Source organism: Crocodylus porosus, unplaced genomic scaffold (assembly GCF_001723895.1).
Source record: "Crocodylus porosus isolate Cpor-Errol unplaced genomic scaffold, CroPor_comp1, whole genome shotgun sequence".
NCBI lineage: Eukaryota > Metazoa > Chordata > Crocodylia > Crocodylidae > Crocodylus > Crocodylus porosus.
This window is the reverse complement of record NW_017728906.1, coordinates 92,945,884-92,969,666: the sequence shown is the minus strand read 5'-3', so window position 1 is coordinate 92,969,666 and position 23,783 is coordinate 92,945,884. Positions and strand designations below refer to the sequence as shown.

Below are 23,783 nucleotides of genomic sequence, written 5' to 3'. Positions count from 1 at the left end.
CCTCAGTCAGTTTTCACATGTTTGGTATTTGATAATATACTTTTACTTGTACTCTAGTTCAAACTTTTTATAGGAAAAAGAGTACTTAAGATCTGAATTTCTGATGTTAAACGTTTTAGAACATAAACATTTTTTTTGGAAGGAAGTAGGCAGAAGACATAAGGTAACCCTTTGGCTCTCCATTAGTATTATAAATAAATAAACAAGCAAGCAAAACTCCTCCCCCATTTCCCCAGCTGAGGTGGCTTGCCAGTAGCAGCTGAGAAGCCACCTATCTGTTCTGTAGCCTATCTGTAAATTGTGTTCTTTTGCCACTTCTTCAAACTTTGTTTTACTTTAATTGTACCTTTCAATATACTGTGGTAGCCTTTTGGTGTATGCTGTCATTGTTTTTGTTATGAACAGCTTGCATTTATAGTATGAGTAAAATAGCAGCTTTTAATTTCTTGTAGTTACAGTAGATACTTTAAGAGCACTACTTTTAATTCTATATCTGCTTGACTGAAGACTACTTATGGGTGATTTATGATTGGTTGGACTGGGGCAGGGTGTTTTCTGCTTTCTTGTAGGGAGTTTAATGCATTGCTTTAATTGTCCTTATACCTAAATGCCAAGCTGATGGGCACAGTTATATCAGAATAATCCTTTGGAATTCTGTAGGCATTTAAACCACACTGATGTGCAGATAAGTAAGGTAAATGGCTTTAAATAAATAGATTAGTTAGTGAGGCTTTAAAGCTCAAGAGCACTGGCAAAATGGGGGGTCCAGGAAGGGTGGTCGTTCCTCAGGGGAGTGATCCTACAGGTGCAGAAGGAGACAATCCCATTGCGCATAAAAGGGGGCAAAGGGGCCAAGAAGCCCTGTTGGCTGAACAGGGAAGTCCAGGAAAGCCTAAGGGATGGAAAGAGGTATACAGGCTGTGGAAATGGGGTAGCTACATACCTCCCTGGGTTGCACTTGTAGGGAATCAGTTAGGAAGGCCAAAGCAGGATTAGAACTTGGGCTGGCGACAAAAATTAAGGACAACAAAAAGTTTTTCTGGTGTATAGGAAGCAAAAGGACGGTGCAGGTTAACATAGGATCCTTACAGGACAAACTAAGGCAATTGGTGACAGAGAGTGGGGGGACGAAGATGAGTTCTTCAGTGAGTTCTTGGTATCTGTATTCCTAGACACAAATCAAGACAAATCTCCCAATTGGATCATAGATAGACACAGGAGGGATACCAGTCCACCAGCTGTGGACTGTGGAGGGGCTAGATGTGTTCATATCAGCAGGTCCGGGTGAACTTCATCCAAGGATGCTGAAGGAATCGGCCAGTGTCGTAGCAGAGCTGCTGGCATGGCTGTTAGAGCACTTATGGTGCTCTGGTCAGGTCCCAGAGATTGGAAAAGGGCCAATGTAGTCCCTATTTTCAAGAAGGGGAGGAGGGAGGAACTGGGAAACTATAGGTCAGTTAGTCTCATCTCTATCCTTGGGAAAACTCTGGAAAAAATCATTAAGGATCACATTTGTGAGACCCCAGCAGGTGAAAAAATGCTGAAAGGAAATCAGCACGCATTCATTGCAGGTAGATTCTGCCTGACTAACCTAGTTTCTTTTTATAACCAGGTCACAAAATGCTTAGATGCAGGAGTCAAGGTAGATGTCATCTACCTAGACTTTAAGAAGGCCTTCGATATGGTATCTCATTCTGTTCTCGTAAATAAACTGACGACAGGCTGTGATGTAGATGATTACACGGTCAGCTGGATGGCCAAGTTGGCTTAGGGGTTGCACCCAGAGAGTGGTGGTGGACGGATCAATATTGACCTGGAAAGATGTGGGCAGTGGAGTCCTGCAAGGGTCAGTCCTTGCAACAGTGCTATTCAGTGTCTTCATCAGTGACTTGGATGAGGGTGTGGAAAGCACCCTGCCCAAGTTCACAGATGAGACCAAATTATGGGGCAAAGTTTAACACACCAGAGGGTAGGGAATGGATCCAGGCGAATCTGGACAGGTTTGAAAAATGGGCAGAATGAAACAGGATGCAGTTCAAGAAAGACAAGTGCAAACTGCTGCACCTGGGCAAAAAGAACCACCAATACACTTACAGGCTTGGGGGATGACCTTCTCAGCAGCACAGCAGCAGAAAGGGATCTTGGAATCATAGTTGACTCCAAGATGAACATGAGTTGTCAGTGTGACAAAGTGATCAACAAGGCTAACTGCTCTTTATCATGCATTAGCAGATACATGACGGGCGGGTCCAGGGACGTGATGCTTCCCTTCTATGCAGCATTGGTTAGGCTGCAGTTGGAGTACTGTGTCCAGTTTTGGGAGCTTCACTTCAAGAGGGATGTGGAGAATCTTGAGAGGGTTCACAGGAGGGACACTTGTATGGTCAGGGGCCTGCAGGCAAGGCCCTACAAGGAGAGACTGAAGGACCTAGATCTCCTCAGCCTTCTCAAGAGAAGGCTGAGAGGTGATCTTGTGGCTGCCTATAAATTCATCGGGAGGGCAGCAGGAGAGGCTCTATTTACTAGGGCACCCTCTGAAGTAATGAGGAACAATGGCCACAGACTGACAGAGAGCAGATTTAAGTTGGACATTAGGAAGAACTTCTTCGTAGTAAGGGTTGCCAGAATCTGGAATGGGCTCCAAGGGAGGTGGTGCTGCCCTCTACCTTGGGGGTCTTCAAGAGGAGACTGGCCAAGTACCTAGCTGGGGTTGTCTGACCCCAGTGCTCTTTCCTGCCCAGGACAGGGGGTGGGACTTGATGACCTACTGAGGTCCCTTCTAACCCCAGCATCTGTGAATCTATGAAAATCTTGTTAAGCAGTAACTGATAATATAGTATTAGTACAGATGATGTCGAAGCTATAGCTTTTAAGAATTAGCAGGAGAATAAACGCACATTTTGTTCAGGTATAGGATAGCAAGCACTGAGAACTCTTGTTGGAAATGGTATCCCAGCATCCCAGCTCTTCAAGGAAAAAGCCCCATGGAGTCTCTTTGATTCAGAGATTTGGCTGATTTGGCAGCAGCCAAGTCTCTGAATGAGATTCATCTGAATTTGTTAGAGACAGTGATTTGAATCACTGAATTGAATCACTGTCCCCTGGATCGGCCAAATCTGAGGCAAATAGTAGGTGCTTTGCACAGGCCTAACACGTACTGCCAGTAGTACACAGACAACCTGCGAGTGATATGTGGAAGGCTGGAGGGAGGGGCCACATGTACACAACCCAGCCATAGCCTGATGCACGTGGCCAGGAATGCAGCACTGTGTGTGGAGCAGCACCTAGCAGGTAAGTGTGTTGCAAGGTGTGGGGAGGGGGGGGAATCGAGGTCCCCTCTAGTGAGAGGGAGTGGAGCAGAGGTATGGGTTGGATTGAATCGGGCTCCAGGGCGGGTGGTGGGATGGTCAGAGCCTGAGCGGCTAATTCAGTGGGGGGGAGGTGTCTCCCCGCCATTGCAAGTATTCCAGTGGAGGCATGGGGGGGTACATGGCGCCCTCCCTCTCTGGATTTGTGTGCAGGGTAGAGGCGGCTTCCCGCTGCTGCTGCTGCCTTGGGAGCCTTGCATGATGCCATGCTCCTTCTGTGCGCTGACTGCAGTGTGTCCCCTGCCACCCAGTGGTGGAAGGTGCATAGTGTCCTGTGAGGCTCTAGAGGCAGCAGCAGCGGGGTGCAGAGCCCAGTACGTAGTGAGCAGTCAACCTCTGCCCTGCATACAAATCTGGGGGGCATGTGCCCCCCATGTCTGCTCCAGGGTGCATGCAGCAGTGGGAGCTCCAGTGCTGCTGCTACCTGTGGAGCTGTGCAGGATGGCATGTGCCTTCTGCCGGGTGGGCAGAGGACTCAGTGCAGCCAGTGCGCGGAAGGCACATGACATCCTGACTGACTGGAGGTAGTGGGGGTGCAGAGCGCAGCGGGCAGCCCACCTCTGCCCCGCACATAAATCTGGGGGGCCCATGCCCCCCATGCCTCTCCCAGGGATTTGTGTAATTGTGGAGGGCCTTTCATGGCTCTGTCTCGTGACCCGCCTCAGCCCTAGGGCCTCATTCACCCCAGCCCTGCCCCTGTCCCGCTCCCTCTCTCACCGTGGGAGCCTCAATGTGCACCTCTCCTCCTGCCCCTCCCCCTCCACAAATTTACCTGCTGGGCACTATGTCTTTGTCTCCGTGTGTGTCTGCTACTCCCAAGCTACAGCGCCCTTCCCCCCCACCCCCCAGTCCTTGCTTCTTCCCCTCACTCCTGACCCACAGTACCCCACATCCTGCCATGGCATGTGGGGAGTCCCCCTTCCCTGGGCTCCAAACGCCAGACGCACATCCATAGCTCCCACCACCTTCGCAAATTTCCTGCCCCCCACAAATCCCACTGCCACCCCCAACCATACAAAGTACCTGAATAATTTTGAGGTTTTAGCTGTGCAATTTAAAATCACAGTTAATTGCAACTAATTTTTAATTGCACAAATAATCATAATCAGGTTTTAAAATTGGAACTCTTGTATGGCTACAGTAGCTGATAAAACAATGTTTTATCATTACTAAAGGTTTTGATGTTGTTTTAATGCATAGTCTTACCTATATGTAAGAAAAATTTGCAGGTGGTACTTAAGGCTGTATTGTTTAAACTTGGTGGTACACAGTCTGTCAGAGTCTGGGAACCACTGTTTTAGGCTAGACTTCTACTGGTGCAGATGAGTGCTAATTAAGCTTTCCTGCACCAGATGGAGAAACTGTCTGGTAAAGATTTTATGCCTTAAAGGAGGGTAGCTTGTTTGCACTGCTGCATCATTCCCTGGGGATTCCACCAGGGTGAGATGGTTTTCATTTACCATATCTACTTGGGTAACACACACTTTTTTCCCCAAAAATTAGCCATCCAAAATTGGGGTGCATGTCTTAAGGAAGGAAGCTAATTCCCACACTTGGTTGGAGGTGTGAGGATGCTGGAATGGCTGCCGGGATTTGGCTCTTTTCCAGCCGTATGGAATAGAACGTGCTCTTCAGCATCACTTGTCCTCCCTTTCCTGCTCAGCCTAAAGCTAGCGCACTGATTTTCAGCTGGGGTGCTACAGCACCCTGGGGTGACTTGAGATCCTTTTGAAGGTGCCATAGGGTACCATGCAGTGTTAGGTGTGTAAACATGATTCACAGTAAACCCAGGGATTTCAAATTGGAATTCGTACGGTCAAAAACATTTTGACTTGTGGTCTTCTGAGTTCCTTGCAACAGAAGAACTGCTGTCTTATTTTTCTGTAGTCAAGAAACGTGCCAAAACTAAGAGGTGGTGTTTTCTAACGGGTGCCTCAAGTGCAAGTGAGCAGCTAGAGGTTTCATCTTCTCACAACTGCTTTTGAATTGGTAGCAGCTTTGCCTGACCAGCAGCTGTGACAGGGTTGTCATTCTCTGTGGATCAGCCTTAGGAATGAATAAGGTGCTCACTTTACCACTGTATTTTACAAATGCATGCTATCAGCAGAATAAAGTTCGGGCTCAGAAGTCTTTGATTTTGTAGCAGGGTAATGTACTCTAGTTAAACATTTCTTCTGATGTTCCTGAGTCATGGAAGGATTGGCTAGAACAGAATCTCAGCTGTTTCTTCCCCACTTCTGACCCTTTGCCCCAGTCCTGTTCTCCTTGCTTAGCTTAGTTCAAGTCTTCTTGCCCAGTCAGTTCTAGTGTTATCTCCGGGGCTTCCTATTAGTGTTAATTTTCCATATTCTTTAAAGGCACTTTTCTCATCCAGTCAGTCCAAGTTTCTGTCTCCTAACTTCTTATCCAACCCTCCAATTTCTCCAATTGCTTCAATTTGCTGTACCAAGCATCTTCATCTGAATGATCAGCAGGGATCCAGGTTTTCTGTTTCCCATGGAAAAACAGAGAAAACCGTGGATTTCCCATTTTTATCAGAAAAAAATACAGATTTTCCCTTTTAGAAGAGAAACCCGCGGATTTCCCCCTTTTGCAAAGAGCTCTGAAGGCTGGCTGAGTTTCAGCCTGCAAGAACTGTTTGCAAAAAAGGGGTGGGGGAAACCCTCAATCCTGCCCAGAGGGGAAGGGGGAGGGGAAAGGGTGGGGCCCAATGGCTGCTTCAGGCTCACTCCTCTTGCTGGAGGTAAGTGAGTTGCAGGGCAGGGCTGCGGAGGGAAGCTGGCTAGGGGATGAGGGAATGGGGAGGTTTGCAGCTGGCCGGGAGGGGGTTTGCAGCCTCCCCACTCCCAGTCAGATTACTTGGCCGGCTGCAAACCCCCTAAGCTGGAGTGCTCAGCCAAGGAGTGCCCAAGTTGGCTGGGGTCTGAGGGAATGGGGAGGCTGCAAACCTCCCCTGTTCCCAGCTGGAGTGCCCAAGCTGGCTGGGGAGAGTGGGGAGGTTTGCAGCTGGCCAGGCACTTCTGGGAGGGGTGGGGGAGGTTTGTAGTCTCCCCCACTACCTCAGCCCCCAGCCAGCTTGGGCACTCTCTGGCCAGCAGTGGGGATTTGCAGCTTGCCAGGCGCTCTGGCCAGGAGCAGGGAGGCTGCAACACCCCTTTCCCCACCCCCTTGGCCAGAGTGCCCAGCCAACTCCCTGCCCTACTGCCCTCCCCCGGGCCCTCCGAAGTGCAGCATGTGCAACTGGTGTGGCAGGGCACAGTGGGGCCGTGGATGAAAGCTGCCTGTCACTGCAAGCTCCATGCTGCCCTGGACTCACTTCCTCTGTGTGCATGAGGGCAGTGCAGGGTTGCCCCCCTCACTGTTGCCCCTGCCTGCAGGTGGCCAGGGCAGCACGGAGCTTGCAGCAGCAGCCAGCTTTCGTGTGTGTGTGTGTCCCTATGTGCTGCTTTGCCAGGTTGCACATGGTGCACTCCAGAAGGCCTGGGGGAGGACAGCAGGGTGAGGAGAATGAGCCTGCAGTGCACACCTGCCCTTCCCCCACTCCCCAAAGAGATCTGGGGGTTGTGGGTCCCCCTTACCCCCTGGAAGTGCACACTGCTGCCAGGAGCTGGCCCCACCGGAGCCCACAGCAAGCAGCAGCAGTGGGGGAGCCAGCTTATGCTCCTGCTGTAGCAGCCTCTGCCTTTTGTTGGGGGCAGAGGGCTGTGGACCTGGGTCCCTGGCAGCTGTGGGCCCCTCCAGGAGGGCCTTGGGGTAGGGGCTGTGGATGGGAGGCAAGGGGCATGAACAGGCCTGGGGGATGGGGGGGGGATGGGACTTAGCGACACCAGCAGGGCTGTGGGGGGGGCATTTAATTTTAACTATGGATTTGGGGAATTTTATGAGAGAATTTGCAATTTTTTGTCAGAGAATTTGTGATTATTTATTCATTTATTTATTTTTTAATTATGAAAAACCAGGATACCTACTGATCAGAAGCTGTGAGGTTCTTAAGCTTGCTTAGTGTGGATCAAATTTTTTAATATCTTGGCCATAAACTGTCAAATTTCCATGTATAAATTTGGATTTTTAAGATCTGTAACTTGACCATAATTGGGGGAGTTGTTACAGGGGCAACAAAAGACCCAGCCCTGGAACTAGATACCACCCTACTATAATTCAGCTTCCTATTCTAAAGCACAGAAGCACTAGAGCAAGGAAAATGTTTCAAGGATTACATGTGTCTTGGGTCATGCAGCCCCTCTTCTTTCGCAGAAATGGCTGAACTTTTTCCAAGAAATCAGTTTGAAGCAAATTCCTTCCATGAACTATTCCAGTACAAATAGTTGTGACAAGTTATATGCAATTTAGAGATGGGGTCTCTAAAATGGGAATTGTCAAGGCACCTTAAGGTACTACCACCCCAACTTATATTAAAAACAGGAAAACCAAACTATAAAGCTACTTGCAGTAATATTTTAACATTGGAATGTCAGAAACGTCAATCATTTTTAAACTCATGCTGCTTAATTTTTTGGTTTATCTTTCTTTTTTTTAATAGGGCCCTGATCCTACCAAGACAGTTGTGATGCAAGTTTTTGCTTTTATTGACTTTACTGAGACTTCACCATTATTTATAGAATATATATGCATTACATTTTGTAGTCATACCTATAAGAAGTTAAACAAGTTTAATAATTTTGCTTTCACATTCTTTATCATTATGCTTACATCTTGCAACTTACTTGGCACATTTTGACAGTTTGTTTACTTCAACCAGAGTTTTGGGCACCCCGCCTGGAATAACTTGTAGGTTCTTTGAGCATATGTTGATGTAGATTCCTTTGCTTGTGTTTATGCACTTAATGTATACAAGATCAGCCTTTTAGATAGCAGTGTATGGAGCTGCACATGTGCACTCTCTCTCCTTGTGCTCACAGTGGAGGCTATAAATGATACAGCAGTTAAGACTTTCATTTCCCTCTCAGCTTTTTGCAGTGAGATTAAAACTTGTTGAATGTCCACAACCTGCTGCTTTCTGCAGATCTCTAGAATTCTGTTCTTTCCTTAAAATTCAAAGAATTTTGTAATCTTTAATTTTCCTTGAATTGCACGTTCAAGATGGTAACAATAACCTGTTATTTCATCTTAAGTTCAAAGCTGGCTTGTGGCTTTTGATGTCTTAAGCTGCATACTTAGCCATATACCTGACTCAAGTACCCAAAGCGAGTCAAGAAGAAAGTATGGGGCTTCTGATATATAGGTTACATACTTCTATAGGCATTCACTCAGCCTACAGGAAGTACCTTGTATTTGCAGTGTATATAGTCTAATTGTTATCTGTACAAGGTGATGTCATTTGTACTGCCTACGGCAATGAGAGTTCTCACAAAGTATTTAGGGTGGTGACAGCCCATCTGCACCTACCTTTATGTAGATAAAGAATTGATCAGAGGCAGATCGTAGTAAAAATAGCGGCAAGTTGGGAAGTGTGTGCTCTGCTGCCTTTTTTTACCTGGTTGGTCTCCATATCTTTTGTAGTTAAGTCACTAATCCGCCTCCCTCTGCAGAAAAGGTTCTGCACCCTGGGGAGCCTGGTCTGTTCTCTCACACCCCTTTAAGTTGGTGCCTGGGGCTTGTGCACCTGTTACCCACCCACAGTTTTGCTCCTGCTTACCCGCTCACAGAGTTTATGGGGGTTCTAATAGATTTTATGTGCGACATACAGAAGGGGAGAACTGGTACTGACATTGGCATTAGTGGCACTATTTTATTTTCAGAATAAACAGGCTGATTCCCTACCAAGAAGGACTCTAGTACGCCACAACATTTTCTTTTTCATTTTCTGTCTTACACCCAACACACTCCTGAGGCAGCAGGTTTGATGGGAATGTCAGGAGTCAGGTTCCTCTCTGCAAATGTTGGGTACTTGTAGGAGGTAGGTGGATGTTAGTATGGATGTATGTAACCTGTCTCTCAAAAACTGTTAGCTAGTTTTGACCCTAAAGAGGCATGATGATAGAGAACAATGTTACCACCATGAATCTGAGGTAACGTCAGGAATCGGCAAGCGTGTCAGTAGCTGTAGAATAGCTCATATCATTCTGTTTTCTAGTGAGAGATTGGATGTCACCAGCTAACACTGACCCTTTTCACCACACAACTGAGTTACTGGCTGGACTCCATAAATGTATGAGGGAAGCTTTTACAGTGTCTTCTCTGATTAATACCTTAATAGCAGGTATTTCAAGAATATATTGAACAGCCAAGTTAGATTATCTACAGATGCAAAGGACTCGGTCCTCGAAGGGTATGGGACTTCACATAAATGTCCTGGAATTTGGAGCCAACAGCCTAGCCTGCATAGCAGTCCCTACCTATTTTCCATAATTCTTCACCGCAGATCCTAATTTACAGGGGGTCAGTGATATACTATGTAAAAAGTTTTGTCAAAAGAAAACATTGGGACACTTTCTGAACAGATGAGTGATTACCATATTGCAATGATTTTAAACCAGAGTGCCATGACCTGGGAGCACCCTGAAGGGGTGGCCTGGCCCCATGGGGAGATAGGGAGCATGGCCTGGCCAGAACCAGGCCCCATAGGGGAAAGGGGTGTGGTCCTGTCTCACGAAGGGGGGGGAAGGGTATGGCCCTGCCTTATAGTGAGGTGAAGCACAGGCTGGCCCCAGCTCAGCAGGGGGAAGGGGGTGTGGCCTGGCTCCAACCAGCTGTGTGGAGCTTGAGGTTTGGGAATTCAATAGGGGGGATGGTAGCAGTATGTCTTATCCTGTGGGGAGACTCGTAGACCAGATGAGATGGCTCCATGGGCTGCATTTGGCCCATGGGCTGGAGGTTGAGCACCCCTAGGTCCTGATCATCTTCATGCCAGTGCAGTTTTGGCTGAGAAACTTTGCAGAGATATTCATTCAGTCAGTTATTCATCTCCCATACACCCTTATCTGATTTCATGTCACTAGTCAGATAGTTACTTTGGGGCTGAATGGCAGTCTGCTAGCATAGGTGTTAGGTACTCCAGAACCAGTGTTTCCCAACCTTTTCTAGCCCAAGGCACACTTGCATTAATAAAAATTTTCCGTGGCACACCTGTTAAGGCATTCTCCATCCTCATACCTATTGTAACTCGTTATAGCTCATTGCCGTGGCAGAATTCCGCAGGATACTTGTTCATTTCTTACAACACACTTTTGTGCCCCTGCACACTGGTAGGGAAACGCTAGTCTAAATGAACCTGATGCAGAACAGGAAACCATCAATCAAAACCTTTTTCCCCAAAATGGAAGTTGTTGTTTTGTTTTTTTTTTATATGGATAGCCCAGCATAGATTAGAATCAGGGTAGGCTCCAGTATTAAAGATCCTTGAGTATTGGCTGTATTAAAAAATCTGACTTTTCATTCAAGTACTTAAGGACCACCTTGCAACAGTATTGCCTTGTAATTTGCCTGTTCAGTTGCACTTAATCTTCTGTCATCTGTTGATACTGAAAATTTGCAATGGCCTTTTTTATCTGGCTAGTCTACTGCTGCCTGGGAGCTTAATGTCCTCTGAAGAGATTCATGGAGCTTCCTTTTGAAACTCTTTCAAAATGTTCTCATCATTTAAGTCTGAAGGCTGTCGTTCTAGTTGCCATTGCTTTATTTAGGAGAAGGTGACTTTTGAGCACTTTAGGGCTGGACTTCCCTAGGTCAGGGATTTTCAATCTTTTTTTTTTTTTTTTTTTTTTTTTTTTTTTTTTTTTAAGGAATGTACCCCTTCTGGAGTTTACCTGCTTCTGGATGGGAGGGAGGGGAGCTGACGACTGGCCGGACATGAAACCGGCAGCGTGGGGAAGCAGCGGTGGCGGCGTGGAGTGGTGAATGGAGGCAGTGGAGAATGGGGAAGCAGCATGCAGAGTGGTGAATGGCGGGCAGCGGGGTAACGATGTGTGGTAGCAGTATGGAGTGGTGAACGGCAGCAGCAGGGGGCGAGGAGCTCACGCAGTGGCTGCCGCCATTCACCATTCTGCACTGCTGCTGCATGTCACTTGTCCTTACCGCCACGCATGCCCCCTGGGGCCGTCCCAAGTACCCCCAGGGGTATGTGTACCCCTGGTTGATGACCCCTGCCCTAGGTGTTCATTCATAGGGACAAGCTGTCTCTTATTCCAAGTTTGTTCTGATCTTTGTCTTGAAATTTCTCCTGAATCGTTCATTTAGATTTGTAGGATTAGACTATCTCCTTGTTTATCTCTTCTTCTTGTCATGCTAATGGTCACATTTTATCCATTTATACCAGGGTGTGAAACTCATCTGGGGCCCTGGGATGGATGTGTATTGCAGGGCTCCTTATAGACTAAATAGATAGAGTCTGGGCCACAAAGATGGCTATTGTGGCCACTGCCACAGTGGTGAGGGGTCTGGTGGTGGTGGTGAGACAGGTGGCAGAGAGGGGTCCAGAGGTGATTCCACTAGTGGCTAGAAGAATCTGGAGGTGGCAGTGAGTCCAGGGGAGCGGTTTTGAGAGCAGTGGCTGCAAGTCAAGGTCATGTGGTGGTATAAGCTCAGAGCTAGGAATAAAAATAAATGGGGCTGTCAGATTCCCTGCAATTTAAAGGATTAAAATAGTTCCACATCCTTGTGTTCTGTGTTTTGTTGTAATACTGAAATACTGTTTGTTAGCTTTTGAGGCTTTTATATTTGATTGCCTACCTCTTTCTTGCTTTTAGTTAAGTTTGCTTTCCTTTTCTGGCTTTTCTTCATTTTTTGTTTGTTTTGTAGTAGACTGTAGTTTCTATTCTTCTTTTTCTCAGTTGTTATATCTGATTTCTGTACTCCCCCCCCACCCCCCAAAATTTCTTAGTGTTATTACTACTGGGGTGCACTGATAAAGATTTTTTTGGGCTGATACCGATGGCCGATTTTATTATTGAGCCATATTGCCCAATACCGATCTAATTGCTGATACGCAGCCTGGCAGCTTGAAGAGCATCTGGCTGGTAAATCTGTTGGGAGGGGGAGGGACATGTAGGGGTACAGATCAAGGCCCTTCCAGTGAGGGAGCAAGTGGGGCTGGAGCAGGGACAGGTGTTGCCCAGTTGGGGCGGGGTGTTGGACAGAGCCATGAGAGCCTCGTCTGGGAGGCACAGCGGGGGTGTGGATCCTGTCACTACGCACACCCACAGGGAAGCCATGGGGGGGCATGTTCCCCAGATCTGCAAGTGGAATGAGGGCGGGCTGCCGCTGTGGGCTGGGGCTGAGGGCAGCACTGGGCTCTTCCTGGTGTGCAGGTCTGGGGGACTCCTCCCTCCCCCCCATAACTCCCCGGGGGTGTGCATAACGGTGGGATCTGCCCTCCCCCTGTATAGCCTAGGTAAGCCATGAAGCTCTGTCCTGTACCCCACCATAGCTGTGCAGCGCCTGCCACCGCCCCAGCCCCACTCCCTCCCTCACCGCAGGGGTGTCGATCTGCCCCCCACCACATGCCCCTTCCCTCTCTGCACCACTTGCCCCCAACAGACTTGCCAGCCGGATGTCACTCTCCAAGCTAGCAGGTTGGCCATGTGCATGCTGCAATTGTGTATGTGCACGTGGCGTTTATCAGCAATATTATTGGTCACATCAGCCAAATAAAGCCAATTGCTGATGATGTCAATTTTCCTTTTATCAGTGCTGATACGCTATGGACTGATTTATCGGTGCACCTCTAATTACTAACCCTTTCTAACTTTATTGGTTAATCCTCCTGCCCACTTCAGATGATATTTATGAGACACAAAATAACTAGAAGATTAAACCTGCTAGTAAGGTGCTGATGTTAAAGATGGTGGAACCTTGCCCGTGTAAAGGAAATGCCCAAGAGAGAATTGAACCTTGAACCTGAAGTTGGGAAAGGGAAGAGTGGTTTTCTTGAATCCTGCTAGCACTAGCAGGTCTGTTCTGTGGGGGTTTTTTTTGGTTTTTTGGTTTGTTTGTTTTTTGTATTGGCAGGGCTAGTGAGTATTCAATATATTTTGATACCATTTGATCACTTGAAAAGTGTGGTATAATTTTTCTTTCTGTACTTCTCTCCACTCTGCAAGAGTAAGTATAATAATCTTTTTTCTACTAACCTGCTTTCTTACTGCTGAAGAAAGGGATCCCCTTTACTCAGCAGTTAGGTTGGGCGTTTATATATACATATGTATATATAAAAGAATGTGATCAAAGGGTGGTCTAGTATTGAAGGGAATAATATGACCTGAGAAGTCCTGGTTTAAACTCCATGCTGCGCTGGAGACTGTCATCTTTCACGATTACTTTGTCCCTCTGTGCCTCATTTTATAGTTCTTCCTACTTCTCATAGGGGTTGTGATAAATGAGTTGTGCAGATAAATGGCTATGGGAATAAGGGATAGAATGGTGAATGTAAAGAAATTCCTTTAATGAAGAAGAAAACAGTCAAAAATGTAGCAGGGAAGTCTATTAAGCCTATTTAAGGTGTTTATGTTAATCACTAGGCAATTGCCTGTCAAGGATGACAGGAGGGGAAGGGGGCTGGGATGGAGTGCTGCCACATAGTACCCTATGTGCCTCTTGCAGGGAGCGGGGTGGGGGAGCCGAGGCGCAGTACTGCTGGCCCCAGCTCCCCCACCCCCTGTCTGGTCCTTGGCATGGCTTCAGAATCATGGCGGCGCTCCCCCACACTTGGAGCACTCTGACTGTTTCTGTCAGCCAGTCAGAGTGCAAGTAAAATGGGGTGGGCAAAATGTGGCTTGGATGTGGCCTGGCAGGCCATCTATCTGGCCCGTGGGGCCCCTAAAAAATTTTAGAAAATTAATATTTATCTGCCCTGGGCTGCCTGTCATGCAGCTCTTGATGGCTTGCCAAAACTCAGTAAGCGACCCTCTGCCCAAAATAATTGCCCGCCCCTGGAATAAAGCATTATAGACAGACAGACAGGCTTAGACTTTTATAATATTAGAATATTACTTTTGACACTCCAACAGTTTGCGCCACAAATTTGAATAAGTATTATTAAAAGTTCATATGCATTTGCCTTGTTCCTAGAACTGCCATTTTAAATACAGATATTTTAATGTGCAAAATAAAACCCAATCTGTGTTCTTAAAATAAATCTAAATCACTTAAATACTTGAATAAAGATGCTACTGATAAAAACAAAATTTTAATTCCTCATGACCCACTAATCAAAATCCAGAATTGGGGTTTACTTTCATATCATACTGCGCTTATCTACATTTCTTGCTTCTAATTGAATATGAATTAGCAGGAATTCTGCACTGTAAATTTGATATACTATTATTTGCTTCTTTCAGCTGTCTAATAGAAAAGTTAATAGTTTTACATTTTTATTTTTTTTAATTCAGTTTATGTAAATGAGATTACATTTATCAATGAACAAAAAATCCCCTTGTAATCTAGTAAACAGGTTACTTCCAGTTCATATTCCAGTAGATCTGGTGAAATTGTTGGCTTTAGTAATAGTTCTGGTTACTTGAAAGTGATTGAGTTTGAGTCCCTACCTTAGAAAAACCTTTTTAGAAAGAAGCTTTGGGTAATTTGCAAAGGTTTTTTTGCTTTTTTTTTAATTTGTAAATTCTTTACCCTTGGAATATGATTTAAAATGTACATCCAGTTTGTATGCAGGGTTTGTAGCACCATATGCAAAATCAGTTATATCACCCATATAGTTAGCATTCTTATTTGTTTTTTGGATATTTTGAATAACTGATCTTTTCCTAAACTTTATTTTTGTGCTTTTCATACCTTACTAATTTTGTGATATTTTGGTTATTTAGTTCCAGTTTTATGTTGTAGTTTTCTGGGGTAATTTCTTCTAACTTTTAATAAACACAAAAGAATTTATAGCTGTCTGTAGGTATTGTACGTGTAAATTGAACGTATTTTCTTTTTATAGGCTGGACTCATTGAAGCCAATGGAGAACTTAAGGTGTTTATAGACCAAAATCTTAGTCCTGGAAAAGGTAAGAACATATTTTCAGAAAAAAATTCTCCATTTTTTGGCCATAGTTATATCTAAGTGTATTACTGGCAATAATGGGCTTGGCAACTGTCTTTATAGTATGGCTTTTATTAGGCTTTTCTTAATCTCACTGTTAAAGTTTAACAGACTAACTTTGCAATTTATTGTGGATTCCAATTTGTGTGATGTTTAATAGTAGCTTTGGCATTTCCTGGTCAGTTGTGAGTGTAGCTGTACCACTGTACAGGCAAAGATGATAGATACAATTTGCATCAGTGTATCTTAACAGCTGGGGAAAGTGTTTAAGGGCAAATAATCATTTGAAGTGTCTTTGCCTATCTAAGGGAGGCTTGCACCGGTATGACTACAACAGTGATTGGTCATCAGTTACCCTGAGGATTTGTCCTACTTTGTCAAAGCCTGAGATAATGTTCTTAATAGACATTTCTAGACTTTGTTAGGTAATTGACTAACCCGTTTTATTTCTGTGATGCGAACGTGTCTGCCTCATGGCCTATAAAAGAAAATTCTATTTCAGCTTGATTTATATGGTTAAAATCCAAGAAAAATATCAGTTTTAGAGTTGTGTTGAACATTTGACCTAGGAAAGGCATGAGAAGCTAGGAAAGAAACATGAGAACCTGAGATTGGAAGGAATCTTGAGTCACTGACTCCACTCCCCTGCTACTGCATTAACCACAACGTATGATCCTGCTTACAAACTCTGTCTTAAAACTGGTTAAATCATTTGCCCCCACTGCTTCAGTTGGAAGGTTTTAGGACCTGCATTTCTCTGAGCTTTCTTTTTTCCAGCCTAAATTTACTCACGTCCACTTACACCCATTTGTTCTTGTACTATTTTACCTCCTGAATGTTCATCTCCTGATCTCTCTATTTAAAGAGAAATTACAGCAGAACAAAGGCTGAGGGGAGCGAGGCTAAACAAGTTTCCTCTTGTTCAGATAGGCTCTCCATTTCCATGATCTATCCTCATGACTCTGCACCTGTTCCAGTTTGACCTCATCATCTTTCTTAAACATCAGTGACCAGACTGGTACAAAACATTCCATTATCAGTAACTTGTATAATGTCATCAATACTTCCCAAGTTCTGCTGGAAATACCTTGCCTGGAGAATCTTGTGATGGCTCATAGTTATCCTGTGATCATTTCACACACCCAAGATTTTCTCCTCTTTAGTGACTTCCAACTGATGAGTTCTATGTTGTAGCAGAGACTGTAAGTGTCCTACTTTGTGCTTTGTTGAATTTCAGCCCCTTTCTATTACTCTGGTGTTCAGGGCTATTCCATTCTTCTTAACTCTTCTGGTCTGCCTTTGTATTGATGAGCCTCTTAACTGTATTTCATCATCAAATTTCAGTGCCAAGGTGAAAGAACAGTCATTGAGGGAACTCCACATAGTTCCCTGTTTCAGCCCAAAACTTCATCATTTCTATTTGAGCCAGTTCCTCGCACCTTACAGGTCTAGTACTAATCCTTCTCTTTTTAATTAATTTGTCATATGATGCTGTATCAAGTGGTTTACTGAAGTAAGTCCATATCATATGCCTTTCTTTGTTTTGACTCTTTGAGAATAAGAGAGCAAAAAGAGCAAGACTACAGTCTCATGAAGAGGGCAGGGAAGCCTATTGTTGAAGGCTTTATTTCCTGATCCCTCAGAACTGAAAGACAGATTTGACAAACTTAGTATGGCACATAGCTGCTGGAGGGAATCTCTGAGGGTGCCTATACATGAGCTGGGAGGCTACTCCAATGTGCTATAATTACAGTGCACTGGAGCAGACTTGATTAATAGAGTCTGCTGGAGTGTGGTAGCCAGCATCTGTGTCTCATGTATCGGCATCCCTGCAGTTCAAAATGGCAGTGTGGGCACTTTAAAGCTTGTTCAGGAAACTTTAGATAAGCACCCCTGCTGCCATGTTGAAGCATGGGATGCTGATACATGAGGCACTCCAGGCTCTTTAATTAGAGCAGATTTTGGAGCTGCCCTAATTAAAGCACCCATCCCCAACTCCTGGAGCACGTATAAAAATGCCCTGAGAAATTACAAGTCCATGAGGGTGAGAGCTTGGTTAACAAACTATTGTTTTCTCAGCCCTGGACAGTGCCTAGGCTGGAAAAAAAATGTTGTAGTTCAGATGTGTAAGGTAAGGAGGAGCGTGGTGTCAACCTGAAAAAAAATACAGAGTTTCCTTATATTGTGTTACTTTGACCCTAGATGTAACATAGACCATAGAGGTGCCTGTTAGATTAGGAGATTGTTTGGAGGAGTCTTAAGAGAACTGAGGTCTTGGGGTTAAGGAGTGGAAAAGTAGAACTGTATAGGTTCCAGCTGGAGGAGCGTCTTTACAAGCAGAACCTTGGAAGAACAAGTAAGACCCTGAGCCCATGTTTAAATGTGTTCTATGTTAAAACTGAGGTTTGTTAAAATTTATATGGGGGAGAGAAGGTACAGGCTTTGTTTCTGTTCCTGGTTGAAAGGCAAACAATGTTTAATTTTCTGAACAAGTCAGAAATGGACTGTGTAGCAACTTTTAAAGCTTTGAAAACTTTTCCACAGAGTCTGATACTGTTTCATGGCACAATTTTTTTTGACTTGGAAAAAGAAATAAACTGTAGTTTATCAGTTGCATGGATAATTCAGAGGTAACATTTTTGCCAGAACCTAACTGCTAAGCTAGGTTTTGTAGTAAACTTGGGTACAATTTAATTATTGTATTCTTTAGGGAAACATGGCTTGATTGGATTTGGGGTTTTCTAGTATTTTCTACAGCCTTATATTTTCAGACTCCATTGCTGCAGTGATCAGGTAGTTTAATGTGCAATTTTGACTTTCGTTTATGATCTTAAACGTACGTTAAACTGTATGTAATTATCTTTAAAAAACCAAAATTGAAAAGTAATCAAACCTATCAAACATTTCTTTTGTATAAGGTATAAAACTGCCATTGGATTTTTGGTACAGTTTATGGCAAAGGTGTCAAATATATATCCCATAGGCCAGGTCTGAGCATTCAAGACATGCAGCCCTGTCAGCTGCAGTGGTCACCGCTGCATCAAAATCTAGCCCATGAGGACCTCCAAGGTCCAGATGTGGTCCAAGGAGGGAGGAGGTGGTGGTGAGTTTGACATCCCTGGTTTATGGTTGTCAGGGTTGATGGTAGTCTTATGTAGAGTTTAGATCAGGAGTGGGCAAAGTACAGCCCATAGGCTGGATTCAGCCTGCCAATTGACTGGACCGTGGCTGCTTTCGTACTGCTCTGCCTAGGGCCAAACCCCAACCACTCCTGCTGAGGCAGCACACACTGTGCTCCAGCCAGCCCAGGCCCCAGTAGTGTTTACGGCTTCCCACAGAGCTATTCCCAATGCCACCTTCCGCCTGTGGGGCTGTTCCCTGGCCACTTTCCACCTATTCCACCTGTCCATAGGTGGCTGCTTATTGTGTAGGGTGGGCAGAGGAAGTAGAAGACAGAAGGGAGCTGGAGCCAGAGCCCCATGTCCTGGGGCAGGAGCTGCCAGGGGCTGCTCTGCTCCTTTTGCCTGCAGCTGTGGCTCTTTCTCCTGTTCCTGCTGTGCAGATGCAAGCAGGGGTGGGAGCTTCAGCCAGGCAGCTCCTGCCCCAACACATGGGGCTCTGGCTCCAGCTTCCATCTGTCTTCTACTTGCTCTACCCACCCAACACAATAAGCAGCCACCTATAGGTAGGTGGAGCGGATGGCAGGTGGTGAGGAGGTGGAGCTGGAGCTGGGTGTACTGGGGCAGAAGCTGCCTGGCTGAAGCTTCTCCTGGTCTGCCCAGAGTGGCACAGCAGAGGCAGGAGCTGGAGGACCTGCCACTATTGGAGGTGAGTGTGCATGGCTTCAGCTCCAGCTCCTGGCTGCCTTCTTCTCATTCTGTTCACCCACATGCAGATGGCTGATCATCATGCTGAGTGGTGGGAGGAAGCTGGAACCCTGTGAGCTGAGGCAGAGCCCCCTGACTGAAACTTCTTACCCCCTCACCTTCTGCTTTCCACTCAGTGATGCAGCAGGGGCAGGAGCAGGAGGAGTACCTGCAGCTGGAGGCAAGGGGAGCAGAGCAGCACCCAGCTGGCTGCAGCTGCACCAGGAACAGCCCTTCTGGAAGCTGTGCATGCTGGTTGGGCTGGGGCCAGGCTGGCTGTCACGGGTGGGAGTACAGTGCGAGCTGCTCTGGGGGGCAGCTGGTGGGGCTTGTCCCCATTTGGAGCACCATGGGGGCAGCCATGGACTGCACCACCCAGGCAAGCTTTACTGCAGATGTCCCCGATCCCTCTTCCTCTCCTCACTCCTGGTTGTCTCCTGGGACTTAGTGCCCAGGGCTACCCCCTCCAACACACCCCATACACATTGCCTCCACCCCCTCCACAGGGCAGGGGCATGCAGGGAGTGGATCGCAGCTTGTCCTGGCCACTGGTCCCAGTCTGTTACTGCTCCATGACCCAGCCCCATGATCTCAGCCTCACTTGCCCGTTCATCTCCCAAACACTGCTTGCCACCCACCCAGTGGCCCATAGGGAGTTTTGGTGAGTTGGGGAGCGGGGTGTGCTGTCCTGGCCTGCAACAGCTCATCAGAACTCCCTTGTGTGCCCCTTCAGCTCAAATAATTTCCCACCCTTGCTTTAGATTAGGATTGTGTATGATGGTTTGGACAGGGATGATCCTAGCTCAGGCAGGGGGTTGGACCTGATGACCTCTGGAGATCCCTTCCAGCCCTACTTCTCTGTGATTCTTTGATTCTGTGGTATTGCATAGAGGACAAAACCAAGTTTGGATAATATATCTCAAGCCAAAACAATAGGTCTGAATTCAGATTACATGGTGATAAACAGAAGCCCTTCAAGTGTTATGAAGGCCAAATTTACACTGCTTATTTTACATCAACCACAACCTTAAGCTTGTTTTTCAGGAGGGAGCGAAAAAAAGAGAAGAGAATGAAGTAGCATTTTCCCGTCACCTCATACTTAACACTGAAAACAGTTATTTTAATTGAGACTGAAAAGCTTCTTATTACTGAAAGAGAGGGTCTCTTGTTTGAACTTTTGCCAAGGTGAGTAGAGCTTGTAGCAGAATACAGTAATACTCATGCTTAGGTCCAAAAACTTCTTACAACTGACAAATTTGAAGCAAGAAACCCATCTGGATCTGTAGATGCACATTCAGCTTGGAGAAATGAAGGCTCAGGGGTGACTTGGTGGCAGCCTGTAAGTATATCATGGGTGTGCATCAGGACCTGGGAGAACATCTGTTCACCAGAACACCCCAAGGGTAGACGAGGTCTATCGGTCGCAGACTGCCAGAAGACCGTTTTAGACTGGACATAAGGAAAAACTTCTTTATAGTCCTAGTCTAGAGTCTGGAATAGATTTCCCCCAGAAGCAGTGCAAACACCTCCTCTGGATACCTTTTAAGAAATGCTTGGAAGCTTGTCTTGCTTGGGTGATCTAACCCTAGCTGACTTCTTACCCCTTGGACAGGGGGCTGGACCTGATGATCTTACAAGGTCCCTTCCAGCCTTAATGTCTATGAAATCTGTGTACTTCACAAAGTGGTCTGTTAATGACTTTAAAAATTTGCACTGTACCAAAGTGTGAACTGGGGAGCTGACATTCCACTTTTCATGGGAATAGAGTGCCTTACTTAATGTTATGTATGTGTTATTTGTTAGGCCTGTGCAAATAGGGAAGTATTCAATTCAGATTCTGAGGACAGTGATTTGATTCGGATCACTGTCCCAAATTGATTCAGCCAAATCTGCTTTGGAAGATTCGGCACTGATTTTGGAGAGATTCAGCCCTAGACTATAATGGGGAATCACTGAAATACCTATAAATTTGTCATGTTTTGGCTGATTTGGATAAAAATTGCAGGGATGGTAGCCCCTTCTGAGGGCATGAAGCCTGCCAAGTTTCATGGAGATGGGTGCAGGGGTTTCTGGGAAACTGCACCTCAGGCTGCTGACAAACAAAACTCGTGATGTATGTGTGAAGGCACACCCTCACTGGGGCCTCTACACAACACAGTAGCATGCCCCAATGAGGTCTCCTCCTCCCCTTCAGCCTCAGCTTGGTCCACCACTTTAAATAACAAAAAGTAAGCACAGTAGCACTAGCATCTCAGGCAACCAAACTGTCACAGACTAGAGCCTTTCTTTCCTTTCCTGTAGGAGCTGCTGCTTCAGCAGGTGTCAGAAAACTCTCCCTGCCAGCCCCAGCCCCAGCCCTGGGGCCTAGATGTGCCCAGGGCCCTGCGTCCTTCTGTAGAGTTGTGAGGCTCCAGGTGAGCTCAGCTTAGCTACTTGGGATGCCAGCTTTTGAGTTGAAAAACCCTTTGTCAGGCTGGGGAATCACCTGCAGTTGGTGTGTATGTATGCTCTCCTTGGACAGAAGGAATAGTAAAGAAGCCAGAGGCTGGCATGCAATGCAGGCAAGAAAGCCAGTCAGTCAAAGTGGAAATGGAGGCGTCAGGTGAGAAAGACAGGCTGGGGGAGGGGGGATGTAGCAGGTAAAAGTGGAGAGGTACATGGGGAGTCAGATGTCCAGCAGGTTGTAGTGTGTCATAAATCCAATGTCTATATTGAGTCCATGAGTTTCTGTACCTAGGAGTTTGATGAAGTGAAGTTCATAAGCCCAGCTGTGACAAGTGGTCTGTATATTCAAGCAAGCACCAAACTTTACTAACCTCATCACCAGAAGCCAGCTTCCTACAGTTCAAAGCACAAAACCTACCAACATATCACCAGGACCCCCACAAACTGCACACCAGAATCTATCAAAGACAAGAATACCCAACTACCTGTGGGGGCACATTTCTCACAAAAAAAAACACTCTGTCTCCAGTCTCTCATGCCTGATCCTGAAAGGGAATTTACAAACCACTTTTCACCGCCAGGCCTATGAATTTCACTTCACTTCACTTCATCACTGCGGGACCTGAACCTGTTCAGCCATGCACATGTTCCCCTTCACCCTCGGGTCTCACATGCCTGCCAGCATGTGGACTGTACTGGACTGCAATGGACCCAGCTGTTTCTTGATGCCCTCTTTCAGCTGCCTAACCAGTGTCTGCACATCTGGTGACAGCAGCTTGCCCCAGGCAGGAACATTGGCTCCCCTGGAACTTTTCCATTTGGTTCTCAAGTTCCCTCACTATGGGGATCACCTGGCTAAGGAGGGCATCGCCAGCGCTGAGGCTCTCGGTTGCCTTGAGGAAGGGCTTGAGGACCACCAAGATATGGGAGATGGCCTTACTCGGGGTGATTGGGATCAGTGGTCCCCTTAACAAAGCGGAGTGGAATACCATCTCATGGATGGCCTTCTGTTGCTCCACTAGCCTTTCCACCATCAGGTATGTGGAGTTCCACTAAGTCTCCACATCCCACATTATTTTGTGCTGCAGGTTGCTCAACTTTGCCGTTTCTCTCGCAGCATCTTGTTCCACTTGATGCTGCGGTAGAAGTAGCCCACCACCTTCCTGCATTTGGAAATGAGCTGGGTGGTAGTGACAGCACCATCACCGGGAGCCCTGTCCTCCTTCAAGGCATCCCTGACTGTGAGGTGGAACGTGTGTGCTGCACACCGGATGCCAACAAAGTTGACATCGCAGACTGCCTTGACCATATTGGCCCCATTGTCAGTGACCATGAATCCATGGGTGAGCTCACCCTGCCCAACAAGCCACCTCTGCATTATGCAGTTCATGGCCACCATGATCTCCCTAGCTGTGTGGGACTCATCCATCACCTTGGCTTGAAGGAGAGCCTACCGATGGCCTGACTGATCGCACCAGTGCCCTGTGAGGGAGAGGTAGGCGTGATCTCCACCCTGGCTGCTCCAGACTTCACAGGTGAAGTGCAAGGCCACCTGCGGACCTGCCTTGTGCAGCTCCTCCCTCAAGTACTCCCTGCATGCCTCATACAGGGAGGGTATCACCGTCCTGCTAAAGGTGGTGTGTGCAGGAACTTGGTAGGATGGGGCCACGAGTGCCATGAGCTGCCTGAACCCTGGCCGGTCAACTAAGGAGAAGGGCTGGCCATCCAGAGCAAGCATCTCCCCAGTGCTCTGGGTGACCTTCCTCTCCCTTGCAATGTGCCCCCTTTGTCTGTGGCTTTCCCCCACCGCTCCAGGGTGGCCTGCCTCTGCATTGGGGGGATGGAGTCTTTGGAGTGAGCAGGGGACTTCCCATTGGGCATATTGCCACTGGTACCAGGCTGAAGAGGAAGAAGGACAAGGGTGTGCTGCCTCCTGAGATGCAGCAGCATTGCCATAGTAAAGTTTCATAGTTTCATAGTAGCTAGAGTCGGAAGGGACCTAGGTAGATCATCTAGTTCGACCCCCTGCCTTGGCAGGAAAGAGCACCGGGGTCAGATGACCCCGGCAAGGTGCTCATCTAACTTCCTTTTAAAAATCCCCAGGCT

The 23,783-nt window shown here is 46.6% G+C and overlaps 1 protein-coding gene across 3 annotated transcripts in view; it reads left to right on the top strand.

Moving 5' to 3' along the window:
• TFDP1 (transcription factor Dp-1) overlaps positions 1–23,783 on the top strand; it is an 86,980-nt gene that overhangs the window by 8,139 nt on the left and 55,058 nt on the right. For all 3 annotated transcript variants that reach the window (XM_019529621.1, XM_019529618.1, XM_019529619.1), the window contains exon 3: positions 15,265–15,331. In XM_019529621.1, the coding sequence (XP_019385166.1) occupies positions 15,265–15,331 (67 nt within the window). The remainder of the gene's footprint in view (positions 1–15,264; positions 15,332–23,783) is intronic.